Source organism: Salvelinus sp. IW2-2015, linkage group LG1 (assembly GCF_002910315.2).
Source record: "Salvelinus sp. IW2-2015 linkage group LG1, ASM291031v2, whole genome shotgun sequence".
Classification (NCBI taxonomy): Eukaryota; Metazoa; Chordata; class Actinopteri; order Salmoniformes; family Salmonidae; genus Salvelinus; species Salvelinus sp. IW2-2015.
In genome coordinates this window covers 23,620,326-23,645,477 of record NC_036838.1, presented here as the reverse complement: position 1 = coordinate 23,645,477, position 25,152 = coordinate 23,620,326, and the positions used below count along the sequence as shown (strand labels likewise).

The 25,152-nt window shown below is 44.2% G+C and overlaps 1 protein-coding gene across 1 annotated transcript in view; it reads right to left on the bottom strand.

Annotated features, from left to right (window-relative positions):
• Nucleotides 1–1,204: 1,204 nt before the first annotated feature.
• Nucleotides 1,205–25,152, bottom strand: part of LOC111962190 (voltage-dependent calcium channel subunit alpha-2/delta-3-like) — a 60,908-nt gene continuing 36,960 nt past the window's right edge. The window contains 29 exon segments of the mRNA XM_024147047.2: nucleotides 1,205–2,301; nucleotides 2,303–2,331; nucleotides 2,543–2,625; nucleotides 2,971–3,042; nucleotides 3,045–3,079; nucleotides 4,243–4,360; nucleotides 4,484–4,539; nucleotides 4,657–4,697; nucleotides 5,100–5,174; nucleotides 5,371–5,437; nucleotides 5,767–5,810; nucleotides 5,902–5,960; nucleotides 6,167–6,223; nucleotides 6,226–6,243; nucleotides 8,398–8,516; nucleotides 8,649–8,744; nucleotides 9,043–9,136; nucleotides 9,328–9,425; nucleotides 9,806–9,851; nucleotides 10,029–10,096; nucleotides 10,822–10,883; nucleotides 11,971–12,042; nucleotides 12,593–12,676; nucleotides 15,799–15,873; nucleotides 17,496–17,576; nucleotides 17,657–17,728; nucleotides 19,559–19,576; nucleotides 20,678–20,811; nucleotides 21,547–21,625. Of these exon segments, the coding sequence (XP_024002815.2) occupies nucleotides 2,241–2,301; nucleotides 2,303–2,331; nucleotides 2,543–2,625; nucleotides 2,971–3,042; nucleotides 3,045–3,079; nucleotides 4,243–4,360; nucleotides 4,484–4,539; nucleotides 4,657–4,697; nucleotides 5,100–5,174; nucleotides 5,371–5,437; nucleotides 5,767–5,810; nucleotides 5,902–5,960; nucleotides 6,167–6,223; nucleotides 6,226–6,243; nucleotides 8,398–8,516; nucleotides 8,649–8,744; nucleotides 9,043–9,136; nucleotides 9,328–9,425; nucleotides 9,806–9,851; nucleotides 10,029–10,096; nucleotides 10,822–10,883; nucleotides 11,971–12,042; nucleotides 12,593–12,676; nucleotides 15,799–15,873; nucleotides 17,496–17,576; nucleotides 17,657–17,728; nucleotides 19,559–19,576; nucleotides 20,678–20,811; nucleotides 21,547–21,625 (2,013 nt within the window). The 3' untranslated portion in view covers nucleotides 1,205–2,240.

Below are 25,152 nucleotides of genomic sequence, written 5' to 3'. Positions count from 1 at the left end.
AGCGTCTCCTTCAATGGGAGGGAGGTCAACGGGAGCCCAACTTTCTCGGGGAGCACGAGCAGTGCGAGACCAGAAGCAACTAGCGTGGTCCAAAGAGACCACATGGCTTCGGAGTGACTCAGGGATGGTCTTTACCATCCAGGATGGGGGACAGTGTGTTGAACTGGGATGTTCTTCTACCGTATGTCATGATGGTCTATCGTAGTAGTGTTCATGCATGTACCGGGTTCAACCCATACAAAGTGCTGTTTGGTTAAGAAATTGTTCTTCTAGTCGATGTGATGCTTGACATAGATCACAGGGAAAAAATTACATCTGTCAGTGAATATGTATTGTGGCTGGATGACACTTTGTATACATTAGTGTGGTCAGTGAAAAGACACCAAGCTAGTGCCTCCAGTCAGCAGAAAGCTAACTTTGATTTTCGGGCCAATTTTCTATATTAATCTGTGGTTGAATTGGTTTGGGTTCGAAATAAGGCTAAGAAGCGGGGGTTATGTCCTAAGTTACAGAGGTGCTACAAACACCCTTTCCAAGTGCTAGAGCAGGTTTTAGAGGTCCTGTGCCGCATAGAACTGGCGGAGAGAGGTCCTGAAACTGTGGTGCATTTCAAACAACTCAAACCCTTTGTTCCTTGTTTATTTGCACAGACTCCGGTACGACCCGGCTGGGTGGGAGAGAGAGAGAGATTTCCTGCCCAACCTCGCAGGCCTTCCCGCCGACTGGAGGTCAACCCATGACCCAGTTGGGTTATCACCGGCCGGGGTTCCAGTCTGCTGTGGATTTTCCCGGAGAGAGGCTGTTCTGCATCCAGGGCTGTTGATGCCAGCTGCATATAGCACACAAGAGTGGTCATCTGACCTCCAGCTTCTACGAGAGGGTACTTCCGGCATTCTTCAGCAACGGGAAGCAGCATCTCCTTCAGTGGGAGGAGGGTCAACGGGAGCCCAACGGTCTCGGGGAGCATGACCAGTGCAAGTCTGGCAGCCACCAGCGTAGTCCAAAGTTACCACATGGCTTTGGAACAACTCAGGGACGGTCTTTTCCACCTATGATGGGGATAGTGTGGTGAAGCTGTAGGACAGCCTGTAAGGGAAGATATCACTAAATCATGAACTAATTGCTCACATCTGTGCCTGCTTACAAGACTCTGACCAGAACTCTGAGAAACTGATATAAGGCAGAGCTGAGATTGCAGGCAGATCTTGGCAGAGGAGCTGCGCTTTGATGAACGCTGGGCTTATAGCCTTTGCAAGTATCTGCATTGCACTCACCTTAACAGAGGGAGGTTTTGGCCAGTTCTCCTTAACCGTTCAGACAAGTAAAAAATCTGTCTTACTTGTCTGAAGGACAAGTGGCAGAAGAAGTTCATGTCAAGCCCTGCAGATAATTCCACCATGGGCAACTGGCTACAAGAACTGAGCCGATGGACAAGGGGCAATGAAATGTGGTATGTAAACCTTATGTATGTCCTTAGAAGCTGTGTGAATATAAAGTCACTGCAACCTTAGATGGCTGCACCAGACCAAGTGGTGGCACTATAGATCTCATCGTCACCAGTGCCACCATATGATACCAGAGCAATAACTATTGATCAAGTGGACTTTGTCTCATGCAAATAAATTATGTCAAATATTGTGATTTGTATATCTGTATAATCATATATCGTTGCCTGTGTTATGTTGTCTGAACGTAGGGAAAAGTGGATCTTTTATTCTGTAAAATCCTGTCCTGCCGCTTGCACAGTCAGCGTATTACAGCTGTGAGAGTGTATTGAAGTATTTTGGAACGCTAATGTGGAGTGAACCAACAGATTTAAATCAACATGGTAATGCTTTCACTGACTGCACATAAAGGAAGATAGTTCCTACATCACAGAGTGCTGGCTTTGTTATCCAACTGATCTTGTGTCCTTTCTGTCATCCTGTGAAACCCGTTCATTGCTGCTCGCAGGTGTATTTTTTCTGTCTAATGTCCATATTGTTTTCCCCTTGGAATATTGTTCTGTTTCTCGTGAACAATGTCGTCTAATTTGTTATTTCTCTGCTGGTCAGGGAGATGCTTTACAATTGGTCCGTCTCTCTGTTGGTAATACGCAACTCAGTTAGTTATGAGCAAGTTCTTCTTGTTGGCGAGGCTCCCTGTGCGTTGTCAGCATTTGATGGTGCGCCAGTCAATCAATCTCTCCAGTGTTAGGTCCAGTGTTGGGTCCAGGACGGTGGGCCTCGAGGGCGGTGTGGTCACCTGCTAATGAGAGTGGCCAGTAGGGGGAGCAGTGCTGCTGTAAGGGGGGCAGAGAGCCTGCGCCCTCTCACACTCCATGGCATTCTCCTGCATCAGACACAGGGGGCATCACAGGAGTTTCAGACCATAGAAATAATGAATACATACACTATGTATCTATATGGTTCAGACAATATACAGATGGTCACATATATGATTAATGTCGTGTTATTAAACACTCATAAACGGCGTTCATGTACTTTCTGTGTAATCACAGAATTGTGACGCATACGCACACACATATCTACATACTGCGTACCTCAGGTTGAAAAGGATGACACGATTCTGGCCGCTTTCTGTCTTTCTGAAACTTCAGCCTATCACATTTCAGAGACTCATTGTGTGCAGAGGGTTAAGGATAGAAATACTGATGAATGAACCACACCTCAGATACATTTAACTGATACTGTGGTGACCGTTTCTGCAACATCATTCTAGCATGATGAGAAAACCAAACCGTAATGCACGCTTCATAAATAGCTACATGTATGAGATATGGATTAATACCTCTGACAATGAAGAAGCTATTCACATTCACACAAAACTAAAGTCTAAGTTCAGAGTTCACTTACTGTTAACTTACAAAACCCATTTACTTACAAAACATTTATACTAAAAAACACACAAAAGCTTTGCACAAAAAACCACCTCAAACACCTCAAACTTATTGAGGGTTAGTAAGGATATACATAATCTCGATGGGATCCATGGAAACCAGGGTTGCAGAGCTGCAGTCACACTTGTTGTCCGACAACCATTAAGAATTACGCTGGGAATCTGCTGAATTACAAAAGATCTGAGGAGGGAGAGAGAGAGAGAAAGAGAGAATGAGAAAGCGAGTTGAGTTGATTCAGTTGATGCTTTTAACATAAGGCTAGGTCCCTATTTTCTCCACTTCCTGTCTGACTGACATGCCCAAAGTAAACTGCCTGTTGTTCAGGCCCTGAAGCCAGAATATGCATATAATTGTACCATTGGAAAGAAGACACTTTGAAGTTTGTAGAAATGTTAAAATAATGTAGGAGACTATAACACAATAGACATGGTCRGAGAAAATCCAAAGAAAAACCAACCTGAAAGTTTTTTGGGGGGAGAGCCCATGCTCTACAATGGAACGTATAGAGAAATAATTAAATCTTGCTCCCAGTATGCAATTCCTATGGCTTCCACTGGGTGTCAGTAGTCTTTGTTCAAGGTTTCAGGCTTGTTTCTTCCAAAACGATTAAGAAAAATTTGTTTTACTACAGGGACACAGATTTGGAAATTTGTGTATGCGCGCGATGACGAGGACACGCACCTGCTAATATCGTTTTCCTATTGAACATAATTCTTTCCATATGAAATATTATAGTTTAATTACATTTTACGGTATCTGAGGTTTAAATAGAAACATATTTTGACTTGTTGAAACAAAGTTTAGGKGTAGATTTTCGGATTCCTATCTTGGCATGTTGAACGAGTGGATTACTCAAATCGATGGCGCCAACAAAATACTTTTTGGGATATAAAGAAGGATTTTATCTAACAAAACGACACTACATGTTATAGCTGGGACGTTTTGGATGACAAATCAGAGGAAGATTTTCAAAAAGTACGTAAATATTTAATCGCTATTTGTGAATTTATGAAACCTGTGCCGGTGGAGAAATATTTTGATGTGGGGCGCCGTCCTCAAACAATCATATGGCATGCTTTCGCTGTAAAGCCTACTGTAAATCAGACACTGCAGTTAGATTAAGAAGTTTTTAAGCTTTCAACCGATATAAGACGCTTGTAAGTACCTAAAAATACCTAAAAGTACCTAAAAATTTTATGACTATTTATTTGAATTGCGCGTCCTCCAGCTTCACCGGAATTAACGCATGAAATTACCCTGTATTGTGTATACACCATCAACACACAGGTTAAGTGAGTTTATCAGTGCCTAATACACAGGTAAGGTAACTGTGTTACAAGTACCTGGCACAGCCCTCACAGTCGATGTTTCCCGTGGTCTCTTTGATGGTACGCTCAGAGACGAAGGCAGGGTACTCTGTGTCACATGGCACCATCATGGTCTTTCCCCTTGACCTTTGGGCTGGAAATGGGACATGTAAATCTTAACATAATAAAAACACGAAAGACTCACACACACGCATGTGTGCAAGCACCCACACCCACACACACACACACCTCAAGGTATATTCTTACACACACTGACCTTTGACTGAGAGATCAACATGCCACCAGCTGTAAAGGTTGAACTCCAGCAGGAAACTGATGAGGAAAACACAAACATACATTGATATAATAATACAATAATATGTACTGTGGTTGATAATCAATGCATCTCATTATTTTATCGTATCAAGGTGATTATTTTATTGTTCTCACATGACAAGTTTGGTCAGGAGCCATTTCACGATGGAGAAGGGCTGGGAGAGAAGACATTAAATAATTATCATTGACTGGATGTATGTAAGTCTGATGAGTCATTTAGGGACAGTATGTACATGTGATAATATTTAGGGACGGTACTTACATGTGACAATATTTAGGGGCAGTACTTACATGTGACAATATTTAGGGNNAGTACTTACATGTGACAATATTTAAGGACAGTACTTACATGTGACAATATTTAGGGGCAGTACTTACATGTGACAATATTTAGGGGCAGTACTTACATGTGACAAAACTTAGGGACAGTACTTACATGTGACAATATGTAGGGGCAGTACTTACATGTGATAATATTTAGGGGCAGTACTTACATGTGACAAAACTTAGGGACATACTTACATGGCTGACCGAGTATTTTGAGGGGCAGTACTTACATGTGATAGAGAGCGTGCGCTGTCACTGCTGCCAGCATACTCTCTACAGAGAGCCTGGTAGTCATACAGAGTGATCTAGAGAGAAGAAAATAGACCATTCATTTGTGTGTGTGTGTGTGTGTGTGTGTGTGTGTGTGTGTGTGTGTGTGTGTGTGTGTGTGTGTGTGTGTGTGTGTGTGTGTGTGTGTGTGTGTGTGTGTGTGTGTGTGTGTGTGTGTGTGTGTGTGTGTGTGTGTTCAGGGTATGACTGTAACATGATTTCTCCTCTAACTTTTGAAGGACCCATGAGAAGCAGCTTGTTCATAACAGCACTCTCCACCTCTCCAAAGAACAGCCCGCTTGAGGAGAAGATGTATTTAAATGTAAATACTAGGAACCAGGGGAGCTACAGGACACACATCTAGTATATATTTAATGGTACCTGAGAGTTGTCCTCTGTGACCAGAATAAATCCGTTGTTTGTCATAAGGTAACACTTGATGTCTGTTAGAAAAAAAGAAAGGAACATTAATTCAGTCTTCAAGCATGACATCATTTAATAATCAACACTGAGAGGAACAAAAGAAAGGTCACACAGACAGGAAGTAGAAAAGCTGAGACACGGACCACAGGCTAAGAAACAGGAAGTAGCATGAGCCAGTGACAGACAGCTACTGTCTGGTCTTACCTCATTATCACAGCAATGGAGCACTTCCCATCCAGAGCAGCACACTGGATTGAATCAATAAGATGAATAAATTATTAGAATAATCCATAAAGCATGTCTCACAGACACTGGAATTTGTGTGTGTGTGTGTCTTACCTGTCTACTAGCGGTCCAGAACTTCCTCGAAAGAATTCCAGCTTCATCTGAATCCAACGCTATAGTGGGTTTTAACAAAACACAAAACAGAACACATCAGCACACTGTACATCTAGAAGAGGATTTAAAAATGTATTAAAGAGTTCTTCACTCTTCAAAGGAGGCTTAATACTTTAAAACATTACAGTTACAGCCTATAACAGGTACAGTAGCTCTCTAGTCAGGGAGAAGTTAAGGAGAAGTTAGGGCTTTTCAGGGAGCTTACAAGCAACAATAGGCGACTTCCTGTCATCCAGCAGTTGTATGGCAGTGCTGGCCAAACCACACTCTTATTCTCATTTCCTGGAGTAAAACAGGAACACAGAGAACACCGATATTAGCCTCAATCAACAAATTGTGTGTAAATGGAAAATAACAATTCCTACTATTTCAAAAGACTTATAAAATACACTAATATTCCATTCCACCTCAGCACCTCAGCAAATTATCACAGCTGGAAAACCAAGTCACAGAAACAAAAGGGAATACTCCTTTTCTAAAGCCAAAAGATGGCGCCATACCCACAGATTTCAGCAGGCAATAGCAACCCACAGCACTACACTCAGTGATGGAATCCCATCAGTAGCCTACAACCAGGGTGTTTGAAGTGATTCTGACACAGAGAGAGGGATGTGTTCTTATGAAAATAAACAGTTCTGGTACTAGAACTACAGAACCTCTGGGGACAGGGATTGTTGGAGGAGGTTAYAGTATTAAACAGGGGAGGTGATAGTAAAGGAGGGATATTTTMCAACAGACTAAGGGATGAGAGCAGTTAGAGGAAGGTAGAGGCTGGTAGACAACAGGGAACAACAGTGTGATCCTGATCCTCTCYTTCCCYCAGTGGGAAGAAAGTGGGGCACATTAATTACAGACAGCAGTGAGAGAGATGAGCTGTACAACACAACCCAGCTTCTCTAATATACAGTAGCTCACTCTCCCTAACTTGTGATTGAGTGTCATCTGCAGCCTATTTTCCACCCCCACACCCCACTCAATAAATCTCTTTAGTTAACCCTGTGTACTGTATCTCTGTGGGTTACCATGGCGATTCAATGTGTCACTGATAGGTTTTACCATGACGATTCGGGGGAATCTGTGTCTCTGATATAGGGTGTAGATAGCCTCTTCGCTCAGTTTGACTTGTACACATTAATCTAGTCTCCTGTCACTGCAGGCGACATCCCGTACCCCGAAAACATATTTATCAGCCCCTCTGATTTACCTATTTCCGTGAAACTTTTCTCGTCACAAAGCAAATCTATAATACGGAATGCCTTACCGATTGGTACGGGCTATAAAATGTGTGAACTATGGTAAAAATAAACGTTTAAATCCACATTTTCCAAAAGTCACTCCCTAGTCCCCATATTCCGTAGTAGTCGCCATGCAAGATTACCGCGTGATCTCAGCTGGCAACGAACCTTTGGCTTTAGGGTGTGTGAGGGATCAGCTGGGTCAAGTGGTCCGACTGCGCCCTCTGCTGGAGGTGGGCCGCAGTACAGCCACTACTGATGAGCTCACCTGAGGCCAAATGACTGATTATTGTTTGTGCTCTCTTATGGACCTGACTGAAGGGGCAGAGAGGGGAGAGTGATTATGAGCTGGAGACTATGATGAATTCCAGGACAGTAGGATTCCCTGTTATAGGTTTGGCACCAACTGTTATTTATTTTTTATTTTTTATTTTTTTGATAGCCATTACCCTGGCCTTTGTTTGTACGTTCCCGGGGAGAGTTGAAAGAACACCGATTACAGTTTCCTTCTTTTTGTTGAAGTCACGTCTCTGCGTCTCATTTCGTGCTGTCCCACCTATGATTTTGTCAGTGAATAGGTACGGCCTTTCGCAGGCGATATGGTGTGAATTTGGTAAACTCTGGAAAAGCTGGATTGAAATGTTTTTTTTCACAGAGTGTATAGTCCGTTAAAACCGTAAGGCATTCCGGATTATAGATTTGCCTTCGGTGACAGGAAAAGTTGATCGGAAATAGATTAACCAGGAGGCTGGTAAATATGTTTTCGAGGTTCAGGATGTCGCCTTCAGCGACGGGAGACCAGATTAATGTGTGCAGGTCTCCCAGAGCGAAGAGGCTAACTACACCCTATATCAGAGACACAGATACACTGAATCTTCATGGTAAAACCTATCAGAGACACACTGAATCGCCACGGTAACCCACAGAGATACAGTACACAKGGTTAACTAAAGAAATCTATTGACTGGGGTGTGGGGAAAATAGGCTRCAGATGACACTCAATYACAAATAAGGGAGAGTGAGCTACTGTATATTAGAGAAACTGTATATTGAAGTAAAATGAAGTTGTATTTCAAAGACAACATAATTCAAATACAGTGCAAGTAAATGGTGTAACACCTTGTGTTAGGTGCGGGTGTGTTTCGGGTGAGGGGATTCTGGACATAGAGTAAAGGTACATTTTGTGTAAGTGTCTCCACACCTCCAAAGGGGATCGAGTAGACGAAGGTGCCGGGAACCTGCTCTGCTGCTCTCTTGTACCACAGAGGGAAGTGGTCAGCGTTGAACACCCCCTCCTTATCCTCCGCCGTCAGGAAGTCTCTGATGAGACACAGGAAGACATGAAGGAGTCAGAGGAGAATCTACAAGTCACTGGTGAAAGTACAAGTCAATGGTACATTGCTTTGTCTCAGTTGTTGCACTGATTGTCCAGATGCTCAGTATCGTACTCACTGATTGGATAGGTGCTCTGGGACAACAAACAGGCTGGTTCTAGAGAGGCCAGTGCGTGTGCCTAGGTAAGCAATCTCCACTCCTTTGTCTGAGTTCCTGTTGGGGTGATGGAAACAAACAAACAAACAAACAATGAAAACAAAAAGTAAAACATTCAGCACATTAATCACGATACCACAGAGTAGCGAGGATTGTGGGAAGAGGCGGGGACCACACGGGTGATCAAAGCAGAGAGACCTAGTGACACGCTGATGACGTTGATGTTTAGAACTGTTTGTAACGACCACCAACCCCGCAAAGTAAGAGATGTGAGAGAGCAACAGAGGGAGGCGTGTTGCATAAAGGAGTTGAGGAGGAGTTAGTTCATGTTCAGGAGTTAGTAGGCTAGACTCACTCGGACTTGTTGAGGGCCAGGCCGGTCCAGTAGGCCTCCAGTGGGGCTGTGACCACAGCATCAAACAACACCTCCTGGATCAGCTCTCTGTCACCTACGGCAGAGAGGGAGTGGTTCAGTCCTGGAAACACACTACCAAGTCCTCTACAGACAGGACATAGGATATAGGGTTAGGGTTAAGGCTAGGGTTGAATCGAGGGTTAGGGTTACAGCTAGGTTATATGATTTCCCAGGATATATAATGAAACCCCAGTAGCCTATAGATCCCAGTGTGGTGTAACTTACATTTGATGTGTGGCTTGCGTCCGGTCAGGTAGAGTTTAATGGCCTGGATCTGGGAGAGGGAGCGGTGCTCATGGTGCTCATCTGTGTTACAATACGTCCTGTCAAATGAATGGGTAGAAACACACCCAAAACACTTGATGAGGAGCTGACCAACAGAAACTAAACTAAATTACAGAAAGACAAATATAGAAAGTGGCACACTACTTCAGGCAAATAACCCATGTTGCTGCATTTCAGCTGAACAGAACAGAACATAACAGACAGACATGCTGTTATATCACACGGCTCAACATAACATACCTACYAAGACATACAGGGTGCGTTCACATGAATTCCCTCTATCTACTCAGATTTCAGAGCACTCTTGACTGAGAGTGAATTTACGAACACACCCACAGAAAGCAATAACCTATATAATGCTTGACTGACCAATCCCAAGCTCATAACCCCCTACATTACCCATAACCCCCTGCATTACCATTCATCTGCCAGCGCAACATCTGGCTGTTCCAGGTCAAGGAGCCCTGCAAAACACATGAACATCAGATAAGTGACGCTTCAACAGGGCCAGGCTGAGTGCACTGATATATGACCTTAAGAACAGRCAGACCACAGGTAGAGAATATCCATAAACATCTCTGAAACTGATGAAGCTCTCWTAKTTCGTTGAGTGAGTGAGTGWGKGAGGGAGTGACTCTTACCTGCTTCCACTGAGACGTTTCCTCTGAAGAAGAATTTTCCATGGCCTCTAGACAAAGCCACTCCGACACTAAACACAGAAACACACGGCAGGGTGAGCAGCAGAGAGAAGTCAACAGTTACACTCTTAGGGCTGGTTTCCCAAACACAGAATAAAGCCTAGTCCTGGACTAAATATAATGTTCAGCGGGGATTCTCCACTGTGGCGCAGTGGTCTAAGGCACTGCATCTCTGTGCTAGAGGCGTCCCTACAGACCCTGGTTTGATTCCAGGCTGTATAACAACCGGCCGTGATTGGGAGTCCCATAGGGTGGCGCACAGTTGGCCCAGCGTCGTCCGGGTCAGGGTTTGGCCACGGTAGGCTGTCATTGGAAATAAGAATTTGTTCTTAACTGACTTTCCTAGTTAAATAAAGGTTCAACTGCTTTTCAGTCTGAGACAAGGCCACAGGAGGTTGGTGGCATCTTAAATGGGGAGAATTGGCTCGTGGTAATGGCTAGAGCGGAATAGGTGGAATGGTATGAAATACATCAAAAACAAGATTTCCATGTGTTTGATGCCATTCAATTTGCACCGTTCCAGCCATTATTATGAGCCWTCCTCCCCTCAGCAGCCTCCACTGGACTAGGCGTTGTCTGGGAAATGGGCCCACAGAGACACGTGGCACTTACACACTCACTGAACCAGCCATCGTGTCAACTCTCAGAAGGACATCGGAGAATTGATCAAGATAAATGAATGTGCTGAAAAACTCAAGAAGTGTGTGTACCCTACTCTCAAAGCATCTCCCCTCACCTGAAGGGAGTTCCCTTGACTTCAGTGTAGAAATAGTCATTGTGCATCTTCAGGAGTCTTTTCTGAAAGCACATAGAAAAGCATGGAGAATGAGGACTCATCCAATGGATCTCATTAAAAGACGATCTCCGTGCCCCTGCGGAAATCGAATTAGCATAATCAAAGAATCCCCATAAAAAAAGATGTCTGTTTACGCTAGAGACTTCTGTTTTGAATGGGCTGCGTCTCAATCCACTGCATCYGCCGATGTCGGCCTTCCGAATCTGCGGTGTTTGTCGGAACAGGAAACATCCCGCAAATCGGTTTTCTCACGGAAACGTCTGTAGCGTCCGAAGATGAGATTCTCACAAACACGATGGCGTTCTCCGTTTTGCTCTACGACCCCCAYAAGCGTCAGTCGGCAACACCAATCTGCCAACCTCTTGTCTGTAGCGTCCGAAAAGTTTAGCCTACACACTAATACAGGGTTTTCCAAACTCGGTCCTCAGGACCCCAAGGGGAGCACGTTTAATTATTTTGCCAAAGAACTACACTGCTGATTCAAATAACTTTCTAATCATCATAACTTGAATCAGCTGTGTAGTGTTAGGGGGGGGGGAAACGAGGACAGAGTTTGGGAAACTTTGCACTAATATGACCCCACCATCAACAGGTGAGACTGTCATGAACACGTACATGCTGGTTGTTTTGCTCTAGAAAGCCCACCCCATAAGCCTCACAAGACTCCGTTTAAAAAGAAATGGAAGTATATATTGAAGTAGTTTAGAACAAAAAGTGGTTAAATTTGGTAAAAACATTATTTTTTCTAAAGATATCCTGATCTTTCTTAGATCTCTCAGATATAGGACAGACACGTCAAAACGTAGTTCCTTTTGATTTATGTTTTGGACTATCTGTTTTGCCATGTATTCAATGTGTTCTTATGGGCTAATAGCAGGAAGGCCACATTTGATGAAATAACATTTTTTGCAACTTTTTTTTAGGGGTCCTAAAATTCTAAATCAAATAGCTAAAGGATCCTTGGTATGACTTTCTTAAAACAATTCCATATGTTAACCCATCCCCAAGCCGTTAGACCTTAAGGGGTTAAAAAAGGAGAGTCGTCAGAGTCTTTAATTGTCAGAGTCATAATTTAATCTTCAGTCTCACCCCTTTGTCCACTGTCTTCTTCACCTCCATGGAGAATGTCCCAGTCTTCCTGTTGACCATGGCATTACGCAGCTGAAACACAAGAACAGGATATTTATCAAGATGAAAAGAGTCCATGCTGTCTTAGAGTATACAGCTTCCCAGAACTCCCTGGAAAGCCGTGGCAATTCTTACTGACTGGACGTTCCAGGTTAAATAAATAGGGATACTTCAGGATTTTATCAATGAAGCCCTTTATATACTTTTCTAAGAGTCAGATGAACTTGTGGATACCATTTTTATGTCTCTGCGTGCAGTTTGAAGGAAGTTGCTAGCTAGCATTAGCGCAATTGCTAACTAGCGTTAGCACAATGACTGGAAGTCTAAGCTGACTGCTAGCATGCTAGTAGATACCATAGACCTCCAGTCCTTGCACTAACGCTACAGTAGTTAGCATTGGCTCACGAAACTACCTCTAACGTCCTTCATACTGGATGCAGAAACATAAAAAATGTGGTATCCACATGAGCTCATCTGACTCTGGGGAAGTAATCCCGAAGTATCCCTTTAAGTATAGTAAAGGCAGTTGTAGTTTATCAGGAGTGTGTATCAAATGTTTCGTTACGTCATGATTTAGACGTACAAAGTCATCCTTGTCCTCCCACTCCACTTCTGAAAGGTCCACACTGCTGTAGTTGGGTTTCCTCCTCTTCTGGCCCTCCTGGTACTGAGGCACAGAGGAACACACATTTGATGGGAACAGTTGAGGAAGTCTAGATTTCGGTGTGGATGGTTTGGGTGCACAGCTAAGTTAAGAGTGAACCTATACAAGGCTTCGTTCACACAGTCTTGCTCAAAACCAGAACAATCCTAGCCAGGTTAAGCAGACTGACCGCTGTGCTCAAACGGAATGTGAGCTATCGTGAGATCAGGCTGGTTCCACCAGGCTAGAACTCCCCAAATTCAATCCCAAATTGATCAGTTCAATCAACAACCAATAACATAAACATGTCCAGTCCCACACACAAAGTCCAGTAGGGTCTAGTACAGCCTCAAAATAGACAACCACAGTCACAGCACAGAGAAACACACACTTACAGTACATAGAAAACCAACACATTCTAAAACACATAGACACACACAAACACACACAGTGTCACAGAGAGGTACTAACATCACATAGACACTGTTACACACAGATCCACTAGCACCAGTTTCCAGTGGAACCCATGCAGGGTCCCAGAGAGAGAGTGAGTGTCTGTGGTCTAGTCTCTGTATGGCACAGTTACAGGACAGGAGGGTTACCTCTGGGTTAGTGTTAGCTCAGTTAGCCAGGGCCAGCCAGCCCTACAGTAGTAGCAATGGCCTGTATCCCTCCCTGCATGCATACATCAAAGGAAAAGGTGGGCATTACAGATTGAGCCTCCCAAACTTCCTCGGTAATACACACTCACACTGTTTACGTGTACGTGGTCAACATAGTCTGTCATGTGACCGAAAAGGGCACGTTCTGTTTTACAAAACACAGGCATTCAGTGTCTGTATTTAAACTATTTATTTAAAGAGATTCTCCAGTACATTTTCTATACTTTACTTTTTAGCCAGTAGTTCTGAAAGTAATGCTCACAATCAAAACATTGTCTGCGAAAATGTTGTACTACGTCACGTACAGTGCAAGACTCTTTGACTTTTTCCAAATTTTGTTAGGTTACAGCCTTATTCTAAAATACATTTTAAAAAATCCTCATCAATTTACACACATTACCCCATAATGACAAACTGAAAACAGTTTTTCGGGAATTTTTTGGCTAATTTATAAAAATGTAATAAACAGAAATATCTTATTTACATAAGTATTCAGACCCTTTGCTATGAGACTTGAAATTGAGCTCAGGTGCATCCAGTTTCCATTGATCATCCTTGAGATGTTTCTACAACTTGATTGAAATCGTTTTTAAATGGAAGAAGTTTGGAACCACCAAGACTCTTCCTAGAGCTGGCCGCCGGACAAACTGAGCAATCAGGGGAGAAGGGCCTTGGTCAGGGAGGTGACCAAGAACCCAATGGTCACAGAGTTCAAGAGTTCGTCTGTGAAGATGGGAGAACCTTCCAGAAGGACAACCATCTCTGCAGCACTCCACCAATCAGGTAGAGTGGTAGAGTGGCCAGACGGAAGCCACACCTCAGTTAAAGGCACGAGAGTCTGCTTGGAGTTTGCCAAAAAGGCCCCTAAAAGACTCTCAGACCATGAGAAACAAGATTCTCTGGTCGGATGAAACCAAGATTGAACCCTTTGGCCTGAATGCCAGCGTTACGTCTGGAGGAAACCTGGCACCATCCTTATGGTGAAGCATGATGGTGGCAGCATCATGCCGTGGGTATGTCTTTCAGCAGCAGGGACTGGGAGACTAGTCAGGATCGAGCGAAAGATGAATGGAGCAAAGTACAGAGAGACCGTTGATGAAAACCTGCTCCAGAGCGCTCAGGACCTGCGACTGGGGAGAAGGTCCACCTTCCAACAGGACAACGACCCTAAGCACACAACCAAGACAACGCAGGAGTGGATTCGGGACAAGTCTCTGAATGTCCTTGAGTGGCCCAGCCAGATCCCGGACTTGAACCTCATCTCTGGAGAGACCTGAAAATAGCTGTGCAGTGACACTCCCCCATCCAAGCTGACAGAGCTTGAGAGGATCTGCAGAGAAGAATGGGAGAAACTCCACAAATACAGGTGTTCCAAGCTTGTAGCGTCATACCCAAGAAGACTCAAGGCTGTAATCACTGCCAAAGGTGCTTCAACAAAGTATTGAGTAAAGGGTCTGAATACTTATTTAAATGTGATATTTCTGTTTTCTTTTCTTTTTTTAAATGTGCAAATATTTCTACAAACGTGTTTTTGCTTCGTCGTTATGGGCTATTGTGGATAGATTGATGAGAAAACATGTTTTTAATCCATTTAAGAATAAGGCTGTAACGTAACAAAATGTGGAAAAAGTCAAGGGGTCTGAATACTTTCCTAATGCACCGTATGTACACATACTGTACATGCAACATGTCACTGCGCTCTCTCTCTCTTGCTCTGCTGTGTGTGCATCTTGCTAGTGTTCCCTTATATGGTGAGGGGCTGAAGCTMATTGGCTAGAACTCGAATTGCTAGGAGGCTGACCCACGTGGGGGAAAATGTAGGGAAAATAGTGCAGCACAGCTTCCAGAAAAACAAACTAGGGATTTCGTGGTTAATTGAGTTAAGACATTAATTCTGCTCATAGATTATGCATGTATGAACTACACACTGACACATCATTCCCAAAGCGGGAAGTAGTCGTTTAGTAGTYGCCAAAGTTCCGGAGCATGTCTTTAAAGGTCCAATGCAGCCATTTGTATCTCGATATCAAATCATTTCTGGGTAACAATTAAGTACCTTATTGTGATTGTTTTCAATTAAAATGTTTTCAATTAAAATGTAGGACTCTCTGGGAGGAGTTTGAGTGGGGAGGGGAAAACTGCAATGTACTGTAGCTGTTTAACCACTCCAAAGGTTGGTATGTGTAAAGGCTGTGTGGGTTAGGGTTAGTGCATTGTGGCAAGGCTTGGGTTAGGGACAGGGGTTAGGGACAGGGGTTAGGGACAGGGGTTAGGGACAGGGGTAGGGGTAGGGTTGCAAAATTCAGGTATCTTTCCCAGAATTCCCAGGTTTTCCAGAAATCCTGCTTCGACTATTCCCGGTATAAGGAGGGAATAAGCAGGACATCCTGAATCCTCTAACCAGTATTTATGAGGAAACCTTTGATTTTACAACCCTAGGCAGGGGACATAGTGTATGAGTGGGTTTAAAAGACAGTGTGTTACCAGTGGCCTCAGGTCCGGATGGGTCAGGATGTAGCCGTTGTTTGTGATGGCAAAGGCGTAACCGTGGATACCCAGCTGAAGGCACAAAAACAATATATAGAGTAGAGGTCGACCGATTAATCGGCAGGGCCGATTTCAAGTTTTCTTAACAATTGGTCATCGTCATTTTTGGATGCCGATTATGGCCGATTACATTGCACTCCACGAGGAGACTGCGTGGCAGGCTGACCACTTGTTATGCGAGTGCAGCAAGGAGCCAAGGTAAGGTGCTAGCTAGCATTAAACGTATATCTTATAAAAAAACAATCAATCTTAACATAATCACTAGTTAACTACACATGGTTGATGATATTACTAGTTTAACTAGCTTGTCCTGTTTTGCAAATAATCAATGCGGTGCCTGTTAATATATCATCGAATCACAGCCTACTTCGCCAAACGGGTGATGATTTAACAAGCGCATTTGCAAAAAAGCGCTGTCATTGCACCAATGTACCTAACCATAAACATCAATGTCTTTCTTAAAATCAATACACAAGTATATATTTTTTTAAACCTGCATATTTAGTTAAAAGAAATTCATGTTAGCAGGCAATATTAACTAAGGAAATTGTGTCACTTCTCTTGCGTTCTGGGCAAGCAGAGTCAGGGTATGTGCAGCAGTTTGGGCCACCTGGCTCGTTGCGAACTGTGTGAAGACCATTTCTTCCTAACAAAGACCGTAATTAATTTGCCAGAATTTTACATAATTATGACATAACATTGAAGGTTGTGCAATGTAACAGAAATATTTAAACTTATGGATGCCACCCGTTCGATAAAATACGGAACGGTTCCATATTTCACTGAAAGAATAAACGTTTTGTTTTCGAAATTATCGTTTCTGGATTTGACAATATTAATGACCTAAGGGTCATATTTCTGTGTGTTTATTATATTATAATTAAGTCTATGATTTGATATTTGATAGAGCAGTCTGACTGAGTGGTGGTAGGCAGCAGCAGGCTCGTAAGCATTAATTCAAACAGCACTTTCCTGCGTTTTCCAGCAGCTCTTCGCAATGCTTGAACACCAGCGCTGTTTATGACTTCAAGCCTATCAACTCCCGAGATTAGGCGAGCAATACTATAGTGCCTATAAGAACATCCAATAGTCAAAGGTATATGAAATGCAAATTGTATTGAGCGAAATTGTCCTACAATTCCTATAATAACTACAAGCTAAAACTTCTTAACTGGGAATATTGAAGACTCATGTTAAAAGGAACCACGAGCTTTCATATGTTCTCATGTTCTGAGCAAGGAACTTAAACGTTAGCTTTTTTACATGGCACATATTGCACTTTTACTTTCTTCTCCAACACTGTGTTTTTGCATTATTTAAACCAAATTGAACATGTTTCATAAGTCTTTTGAGACTAAATTGATTTTTATGTATGTATTATATTAAGTTAAAATAAAAGGGTTCATTAAGTATTGTTGTAATTGTCATTATTACAAATATATTTATATATAAAAATCGGCTGATTAATCGGTATCGGCTTTTTTGGGTCCTCCAATAATCGGTATCGGCGTTGAAAAATCATAATCGCCCAACCTCTAATATATAGATACTTGATTACATAAAGTAAAGTACAGTACAACAGTAAATGACAAGGAATCTAATGGGTCATAAACATGGGTTAGTAAACCCAGTACCAGGTGTTTAGGGATGATCTTCATGAGTTCCTGAAGAGGAATGTCTGTGCCCACCACCCCTAGGAGAATACCCTGGTTCTTCTATAGAGGAGAGAGGAGAGAAAGAGTGAGTATAACACACACACACACAGACAGACAGACACACAGACACATACACTTACCGTCTCGTTCTTGGTGCTGAACACAGGCATGGCAACAGTGGTCATCAGGCTAGGGCCCTTCTTGTTTCTGGACTGAGATGGAACACAGTGACAGTGACAGAAAGTGGCAAAGAACGATCTCGATTGCATACTCCTCGCGTCCTCTTTCCTTGTCCCCTTCTCAAAACCCATTGGATAAGAAAGCCAGAGGTCCCTCCCCTCTGACCTTCTCCTCCAATGGGTTTTGAGAGGGAGACGAGGAGAGAGGACGCGAAGAGGTTGCAATCGAGATTTTCCAATTATGGTAACCATCAGAGGCTGTTGCTACAGTATTCCATGTCTGACTGACGCTAAATGCTATGCTATTCGGTGTCAATAGAGGATTATATGCCCCAATGTCCATCCCTACCAAGTAGGCTTCATCACAACACATTTACAGTCCAGTAATTTCACCAAAACAAATTTCACCGAACACTGTGCAGTAGAAATGTCGCCAAATGCTTTTTACACAAAATAGAAGTGAGTCTGCAGTGTAAATCTATGGTAAATGTTGCTTGTGGTTTTACAGTAAATGCATAGTGAAGCTCCAGTTTAGAGCGATCCCCAGTGTGTGTGTGTGTGTGTGTGTGTGTGTGTGTGTGTGTGTGTGTGCGTGTGTGCGTTGCGTGCGTGTGTGCATGCCTTCATATTGAGAGCGGGGCTATTTTCAGCAGGATGAGAACTGACATGATTAAAACACATGAGCTCACCGAAACTAGGTCTGCTATTCCCTCACCTCAGAGGCTCACGGCCACAGCTGTGAGTGCACTGTGTGTGAGGGTCATAGCCGCTGGAAGTAGAGTTCTAAGGGTGCTCCAGCACCCCTGATAAATCACCATTAAACAATATGAATATAACACTTATAAATAAATAGCCAAAAAATGTCATCTACCAAATGAGTGCACTCCCACCCCTGAACATTTTCCGCAGCCATGGTGAGTGTGTGGCTATTTGGTATGCGTGTGTGTGCTTGTGTGTGTGCTTATTTACATGTTTGGCTGTCGTGCGTGTTCATGTACGTGCGTAGGAGAGAGGCAATGAACGGTTACTAAGGTTGGATCGTCTTGGCTGCTCGACAAAACGAGATGGAGGGTCTCACCATCGACCAACCCGCTTCCCCCCCAGAGCAACAGCCTCCAAAGCCTAGTCTCACCTGTACAGGTAGACCCTGGTAGAACCCCCAGTCCATCAGAGGAGCTTAGTAAAGACACACTGGGTATACGCAGCAGTAGAACACAGAGAACTTTCTGGGAAACGACCTTGTGCTAGCCCGCCGCCCCGCTGCTCCCCCGTCCCCTCTCCTTCTTTCTCTCCTCTCTCCGCTCCAATGTCAGTTTTATTACGAGCTTGAGGAGATAAAGGCAATGATCCACAGAATGATGAATGGCGATTCTCTGTGGCTGAGATACAAGAGCACACACGCCAGAGGACAATCCCCCCCCCCCCCCCCCCCCCCAGCCCTTACCTCTGTGGCCGTGTGTGTGTGTGTGTGTGTGTGTGTGTGCGTATGTGCGTGCGTGCGTGTGTGTGTGTGTGTTTGTACTGTGCACAATACACATACAGTTCTGGACAATCCACATACTGAGTAGAAGCAGAGCTTTACACATTACAGCAGTCTCAACTGCTGCTGCAATGCCTTAACTCCACAGCAGGGGAGAAACTCACTACTCAAAGACCCTCGGCAACCAGATTACAGACAAAGATCCATGGCAACTATATAACACCTCAAATAATGTATCCATGTAATACACCATAATGGAAAATAGTCCAAATGTGCACAGTATATACTCTCTAAATGACAAGGAAATGAGAGAGAGAGAGGAAGAGAGAGAGAGAGAGCGACAGAGAGGGAGAGAGGGAGAGAGCGAGGGAGAGAGGCTTTACCTTGTGTGCCTGGGAGAGCTGCAGAAGGAGACAGCAAAAATGACAAATGAGGATTGAGCTCTCCTCCTGTACAACAGACAGACAGACAGACTGCTTCTCCTGCATTTTACCATTCTAGACAAAGAAGTGCAGGACAATCTAGTCAGAATTAATGAAGCTCATAATGAGGAATCAATCCTGTAGCATGAAGGGGACTGATCAGAGAGGACACGGACGCACACACACACACAGATGCAGGCACACACGCGCACATGCACATACACACACGCACGCACCCTCACACACGCACTCGCCGACACGCAAGCATGTTCGTGCATGTATACATACAGTATGAACACATATACAGGGTGGAAACCAGTGTTGGGATTAGTTACTTGAAACAGTAATATATTACTTTTTTATGTTACTTTTTTCCTCTTTTCTTTCGCGTTACTTTGCATTACGACTCAAAATCTCTCCGTTTTGTTTGACTGTCGGAGGGAGCAAGGCGAGCCGCGGGCTCTCCCGAAGACGTGCTACTTACTAACTCAGGTTTGATCGCTTGTTTCTCCTTTCATCTGTGGCGCTGCTTTCCTGTGCTAGTCTACAAGTGCTGCGCTATACAGGGACTGCTTAATTAGCCGTATACACTGTTAGCCAAAAATCTGTACAGATTTCCTATCTTTCCGTTCAAAATCTTTCTCTCGAGCCGCCAGTTCTGATTATAGACCGCACATACACGACGGACCCATAGAGATGTATAGAGGGCACACTTTCCACTAGACGGAAAAGCCCTCTATGGGCTTTGCTATCACAGAAGCGATCAATGGCAAAGATGAGCGGTGCGCCGTCTACACATTTCTCTGGACAGCAGCTTTCATGACATTTCTCCAAACATCCTTTCTCCGCTCGCTCCGAGAACAAAATGAGGTGGAGACTGGATCATGGAAATATACGCCCGGCAGAGATGTGATTCTGAAAGCTGTTTGACAAAGTAACTGTAATAATAATAGCCAATTTGAAAAAGTACCGCGTTAGTTTACTTAGTTAGTTCTAAAAAGTAATCTGATTACGTTCACTGGTGGACATACAGTACATTACACACACTCACTAACTTTTTCCACTCACTATAAAACTTACAGTGCTGTCCACGTAGGCCTCTGTCCAGACCGTGTCATGCTCGTGGTCGATGACTTTAGGACGACTCATAACATGAAGATACCTCATCACATTTTCCTGTACATCAGCCAGTGTGGAGATCTGACTGAAATACCCTGAGGCAACAAACACACACACACACACACACACACACACACACACACACACACACACACCACACACACACACACACACACACACACACACACACACACACACACACACACACACGACACACACACACACACAAACCACACACACACACACACACACACACAATGTATCACATTAAGGTATTTCACAGGCATTTCCCAGTAAGTGTGTGTTACTATGAGTATCAGAATAATGTTAGAATAGCTGGGCTGTGTAATCCCACAAGTCATCAGTTTTCCTGACTGTGACTTTCCCAGTCCAGAGCGTTCTCCTCTCATCCGGAGCGTGGGCACACGGGAGCCATCAGCGGCAGGCGGCCAGGGGGAAAGGCTCTGACAGGAAGAGGGATGAGGCAGGGATGCCCCCTGACCCCTCTGTGTCACTCCACTGCTGCTCCGTTCTGCACTGCTCACATCAGCAGCACAGCCACCCCCAACACCTCTAAACACACCCTAAAACCTCTCTTCGCTCCCCACACCTCACACACCAACACCCACAATTCCCCCCTCCCCAAAACACGCTCACAATCTAACACCTGCGTCTCTTCCCTCCCCAAAACACACTCACACACCTCTTTGACAAACACACACCAATAACCACAATTCCTATCTACCCAACACACACTCACACCCACCCACACATTTACACACAGCCAAGTGTATGTGTTTCTTATGGTATAGTACGAAGAGGAGACACACCTTTATTAGCACAGGCCATCCATTTCATGTTATCAGCAAAGGCAGACTCTCGGCCAATCAGGTAAGGGAATATGCGTACCTATACGGAGAGGAGACAGCGTCGTCAGGCGTTGACAGGGTGGTTGCCAGCTCAGATTTAAATAGAGCGTGCATAAACATTCACCGTGACGGAACCACATGGGGCTCCATCTTCCTGCTCTAGTTTTATCTCTCTGGAGAGAGGAGATGAGGGTGGCTGTATGCACTAACTCAGTACTAGATGTGCCTCACTAGGAAAGACCAGGGCTCCGTAGCTCTTTATCTTTATTTCTCCCTTCCTCGCTCCTCTTCTCTCCTCTCCTCTCCTCATCCCTTTCTCCTTTTCATTCCCCCCCCCACCTCCCTCTTGCTCCCTTTCTTGCTCATCCATCCATCCGTACATCTACACGCCTGTGCTTCATTAGATCTCTGTGTATGTAGAAACCTAAGTCGACAGCACGGAGAGACAAGAGGCAGGTTGCGTTCTCTCTGTGGCGTAAGCCAATCAGAGGGCTTCAAGCTGGACATGGGAGCGGGTCCATGTGTGTACTTTCTGTGACTCTGCCAATACGGCACGGCTCATTGGCTCCAGATGCTATGCTAGGCATATAGGAGAACCGGAGTGAACGGCTGCCAAATACTGCCCCTCTGGTATGTTATGGTGATGGGGGGGGGGGGGGGGGGGCGGCGGGGCGTGGGGGGGGGGGGGGGGGGGGGCTCACATGCCAAATACTGCCCTTTGTGCGACACGCATTTGCTTGATAGGACTGGACAAAAGGGCCGTAGCTGCGTTTTTATTGCACTGTGATAGCACAGCAGCCCATTTAATTTAAATTGCATTTGTCTAATGCTTTTCAACCCAGCCGTTTGTCACAGAGTGTGCCAGAAAAATACCCCCCAGTAAATCCCCCCCAGAAAGACCTTCCAGTAGAGAGCCAGCCTGGGCGACAACGACAGAGGCTGAAGAGGCAGAAAAGCGGGCGAAGCCTATGGTACTGGAGGAGGGGATTCAGGGATTCTGTTGCCAGCCTGGGGAGCCGAGGCGGAGGCAGGGGTAGAGGCAGGGGAATGACTGAGGGTAGATCAGGAGGAGAGGGGCTCCACAGCAAGAGCTACAGTCTGGGGCAGTATAGAGGTAGAGCAGGGAGAAGGCTACTCTATGTGGAACGTACAGGAGAGGAAGAAGGGCTCTAGAGCACTGAGAGCAAGCCTGGGGTAGTAGAGGCAGAGAGAAGGACAGGAGGAGAGAGGCTAGACACTGGAGTACTTTCAGTCCTCCTCCTCCAGCCAAGCACAGGCAAAAGAGCAGAGTTCGCTGTCTGCGTGCGTGGCTGATTGAGTCAGGCCAGTCGGCGTGGAGGTGGATGGAGGTCAAACAGAGAGATGCCACTGACACGCCAGGGACAAGCTCTCTGAGCTCTCTCCCGCAGCCCCTCCATTATGACTCTTTATGTCACGCTTATAAGGCGCTTTATGATGCTACATAGTGTGTTGTCTATTTTGTCTTCAAATTAATTAAATTTTTTTAAATAAATGTATCCAAGCCCCGTCCCCACAGGAGGCCTCTTGCCAGGCCGTACATTGTAAATAAGAATTTGTTCTTAATCGACTTGCCTGGTTAAATAAAAGTCAAGGGAAACATCGACATATATCATCTCTTATTAGGTAAAGTGTTGCCGTGTTTTCTGATCATTTGAACAGGGTTTGGACTGGCGGAGGATTAAACAGGTTCAAAAAGGGACATGCTTAATAGCGGAAGGAAAGCAGCTTGTGTGAAATGTTTTAGTTTTGATGGCTCTTTTGTTCTGGTGCAGCGTAAAATCCATGACGAATACGTAGTGAGTGAGTTGAGTGAGTGAGTGAGTGAGTGAGTGAGTGAGTGAGTGAGTGAGTGAGTGAGTGAGTGAGTGAGTGAGTGAGTGAGTGAGTGAGTGAGTGAGTGAGTGCTCGGGGACTGAGGCTGAACCATGATTCTGCCCTTGAAAACAGTTTATCCCCCACGTTTCTCTGGTTAGGACAAATGTCGCGGTGTGTCAGGTCAGCACTATAAAATACATGTATATTTCAGGCAATTGTACATTTACTGGGCTACGAGCTGTACTTGGATAATAAGAACTACATTTCGGCAAACGTCAAGAAGGAAAATCGAACTGCCATCGAAATATCCGTGATTTTAAAACGATGGAAATGGTCAAGTCTCAAAGGAAGGAAAACATGGCACAAGCAGAAAAAAACATCTTGAATGAAACAGATTCACAATGAGAGTCTGAAAGGAAAACCGAGGCAGTGAGAAAACGAGAAGGAGAGATGGATTGGAGTGTTGGTGTGTCGTTGTCATAACAATACAAAATCAACCAAAGCAAAAGTTGGCAGAAGGTTTGAATTGAAAATGTTTGGTTGATAAGAGCAAGTGTTGCCATGGTGATTGTACTCATTAGAATACAATTACATTTGAAAATGATGATAGAGCAATTGAAAATGGAATGTTGGAATGTTTGGTTGATAGGCACAAATGTTGATTTGGAACTCTGTTTTGGTGGCAATAACCCAAGACTAGACGCTATCTAAGATTATACACCCAGCGATTTAACCAGTGACTCTTTATCTCCCTGCAATACCTTCAAAATCCATCAGCTATGGTAATACTGAGACAAATACTGTATTTTTACCAGGATTTGGTTCATTGCTTATTTTTGTGTATTTCTGAGTATTACAGGTTTAGAATGCATTTAGGTACATATCAGATCAAGTTCCTGCAGGAAACCAATGGACTCCATTTGAATGCAAATTCTATCACTTGAATCTATATGAATGACTCGACTGCCCCCTCGCATGAAGAGGAAGGATTTCTGCGGGTTTCTGTTGCAATTATGTAAATCACGAAGTCCATTTGCACTCATTTGCATTTTCCTGTGGAGGAAAACTTTCTGCAACAAAAGGGTGATCAAAGGATGAGGTTTTACGAGGATGGAGTTTTACGAGGATGGAGTTTTACGAGGATGGAGTTTTACAAAGATTGAGTTTTATGAGACTTTTCTGATGAAGAGATTAAGCAACTGGAATCCATTCCAGGGGTGTTGGAGATGGCTGTGAATCTCTGAGCTATTTTGCAGCCATAAGAAATATAAGATAGAATGAGATAGGATTGGTAGATATAGTAAGTTTGATAAATGCAAGTTATTGTCCATTTTATAGCAATACAAATAAATGGTATTTGTTTGCAGCTGTGTGTGTATGTGTGTGTGTTTGAGTGAGTTAGTGAATGGTTGTTTGTATGAGAGAGAGAGAGAGAGAGAGAGAGAGAGAGAGAGAGAACAAACAACAAGTGTGCGGTTAAAATTGGCAAAAAAACACACACATTTCTTCACACAGGGTCGTGGGGTGAGACAGGGATGCAGCTTAAGCCCCACCCTCTTCAACATATATATCAACGAATTGGCGCGGGCACTAGAACAGTCTGCAGCACCCGGTCTCACCCTACTAGAATCCGAAGTCAAATGTCTACTGTTTGCTGATGATCTGGTGCTTCTGTCACCAACCAAGGAGGGCCTACAGCAGCACCTAGATCTTCTGCACAGATTCTGTCAG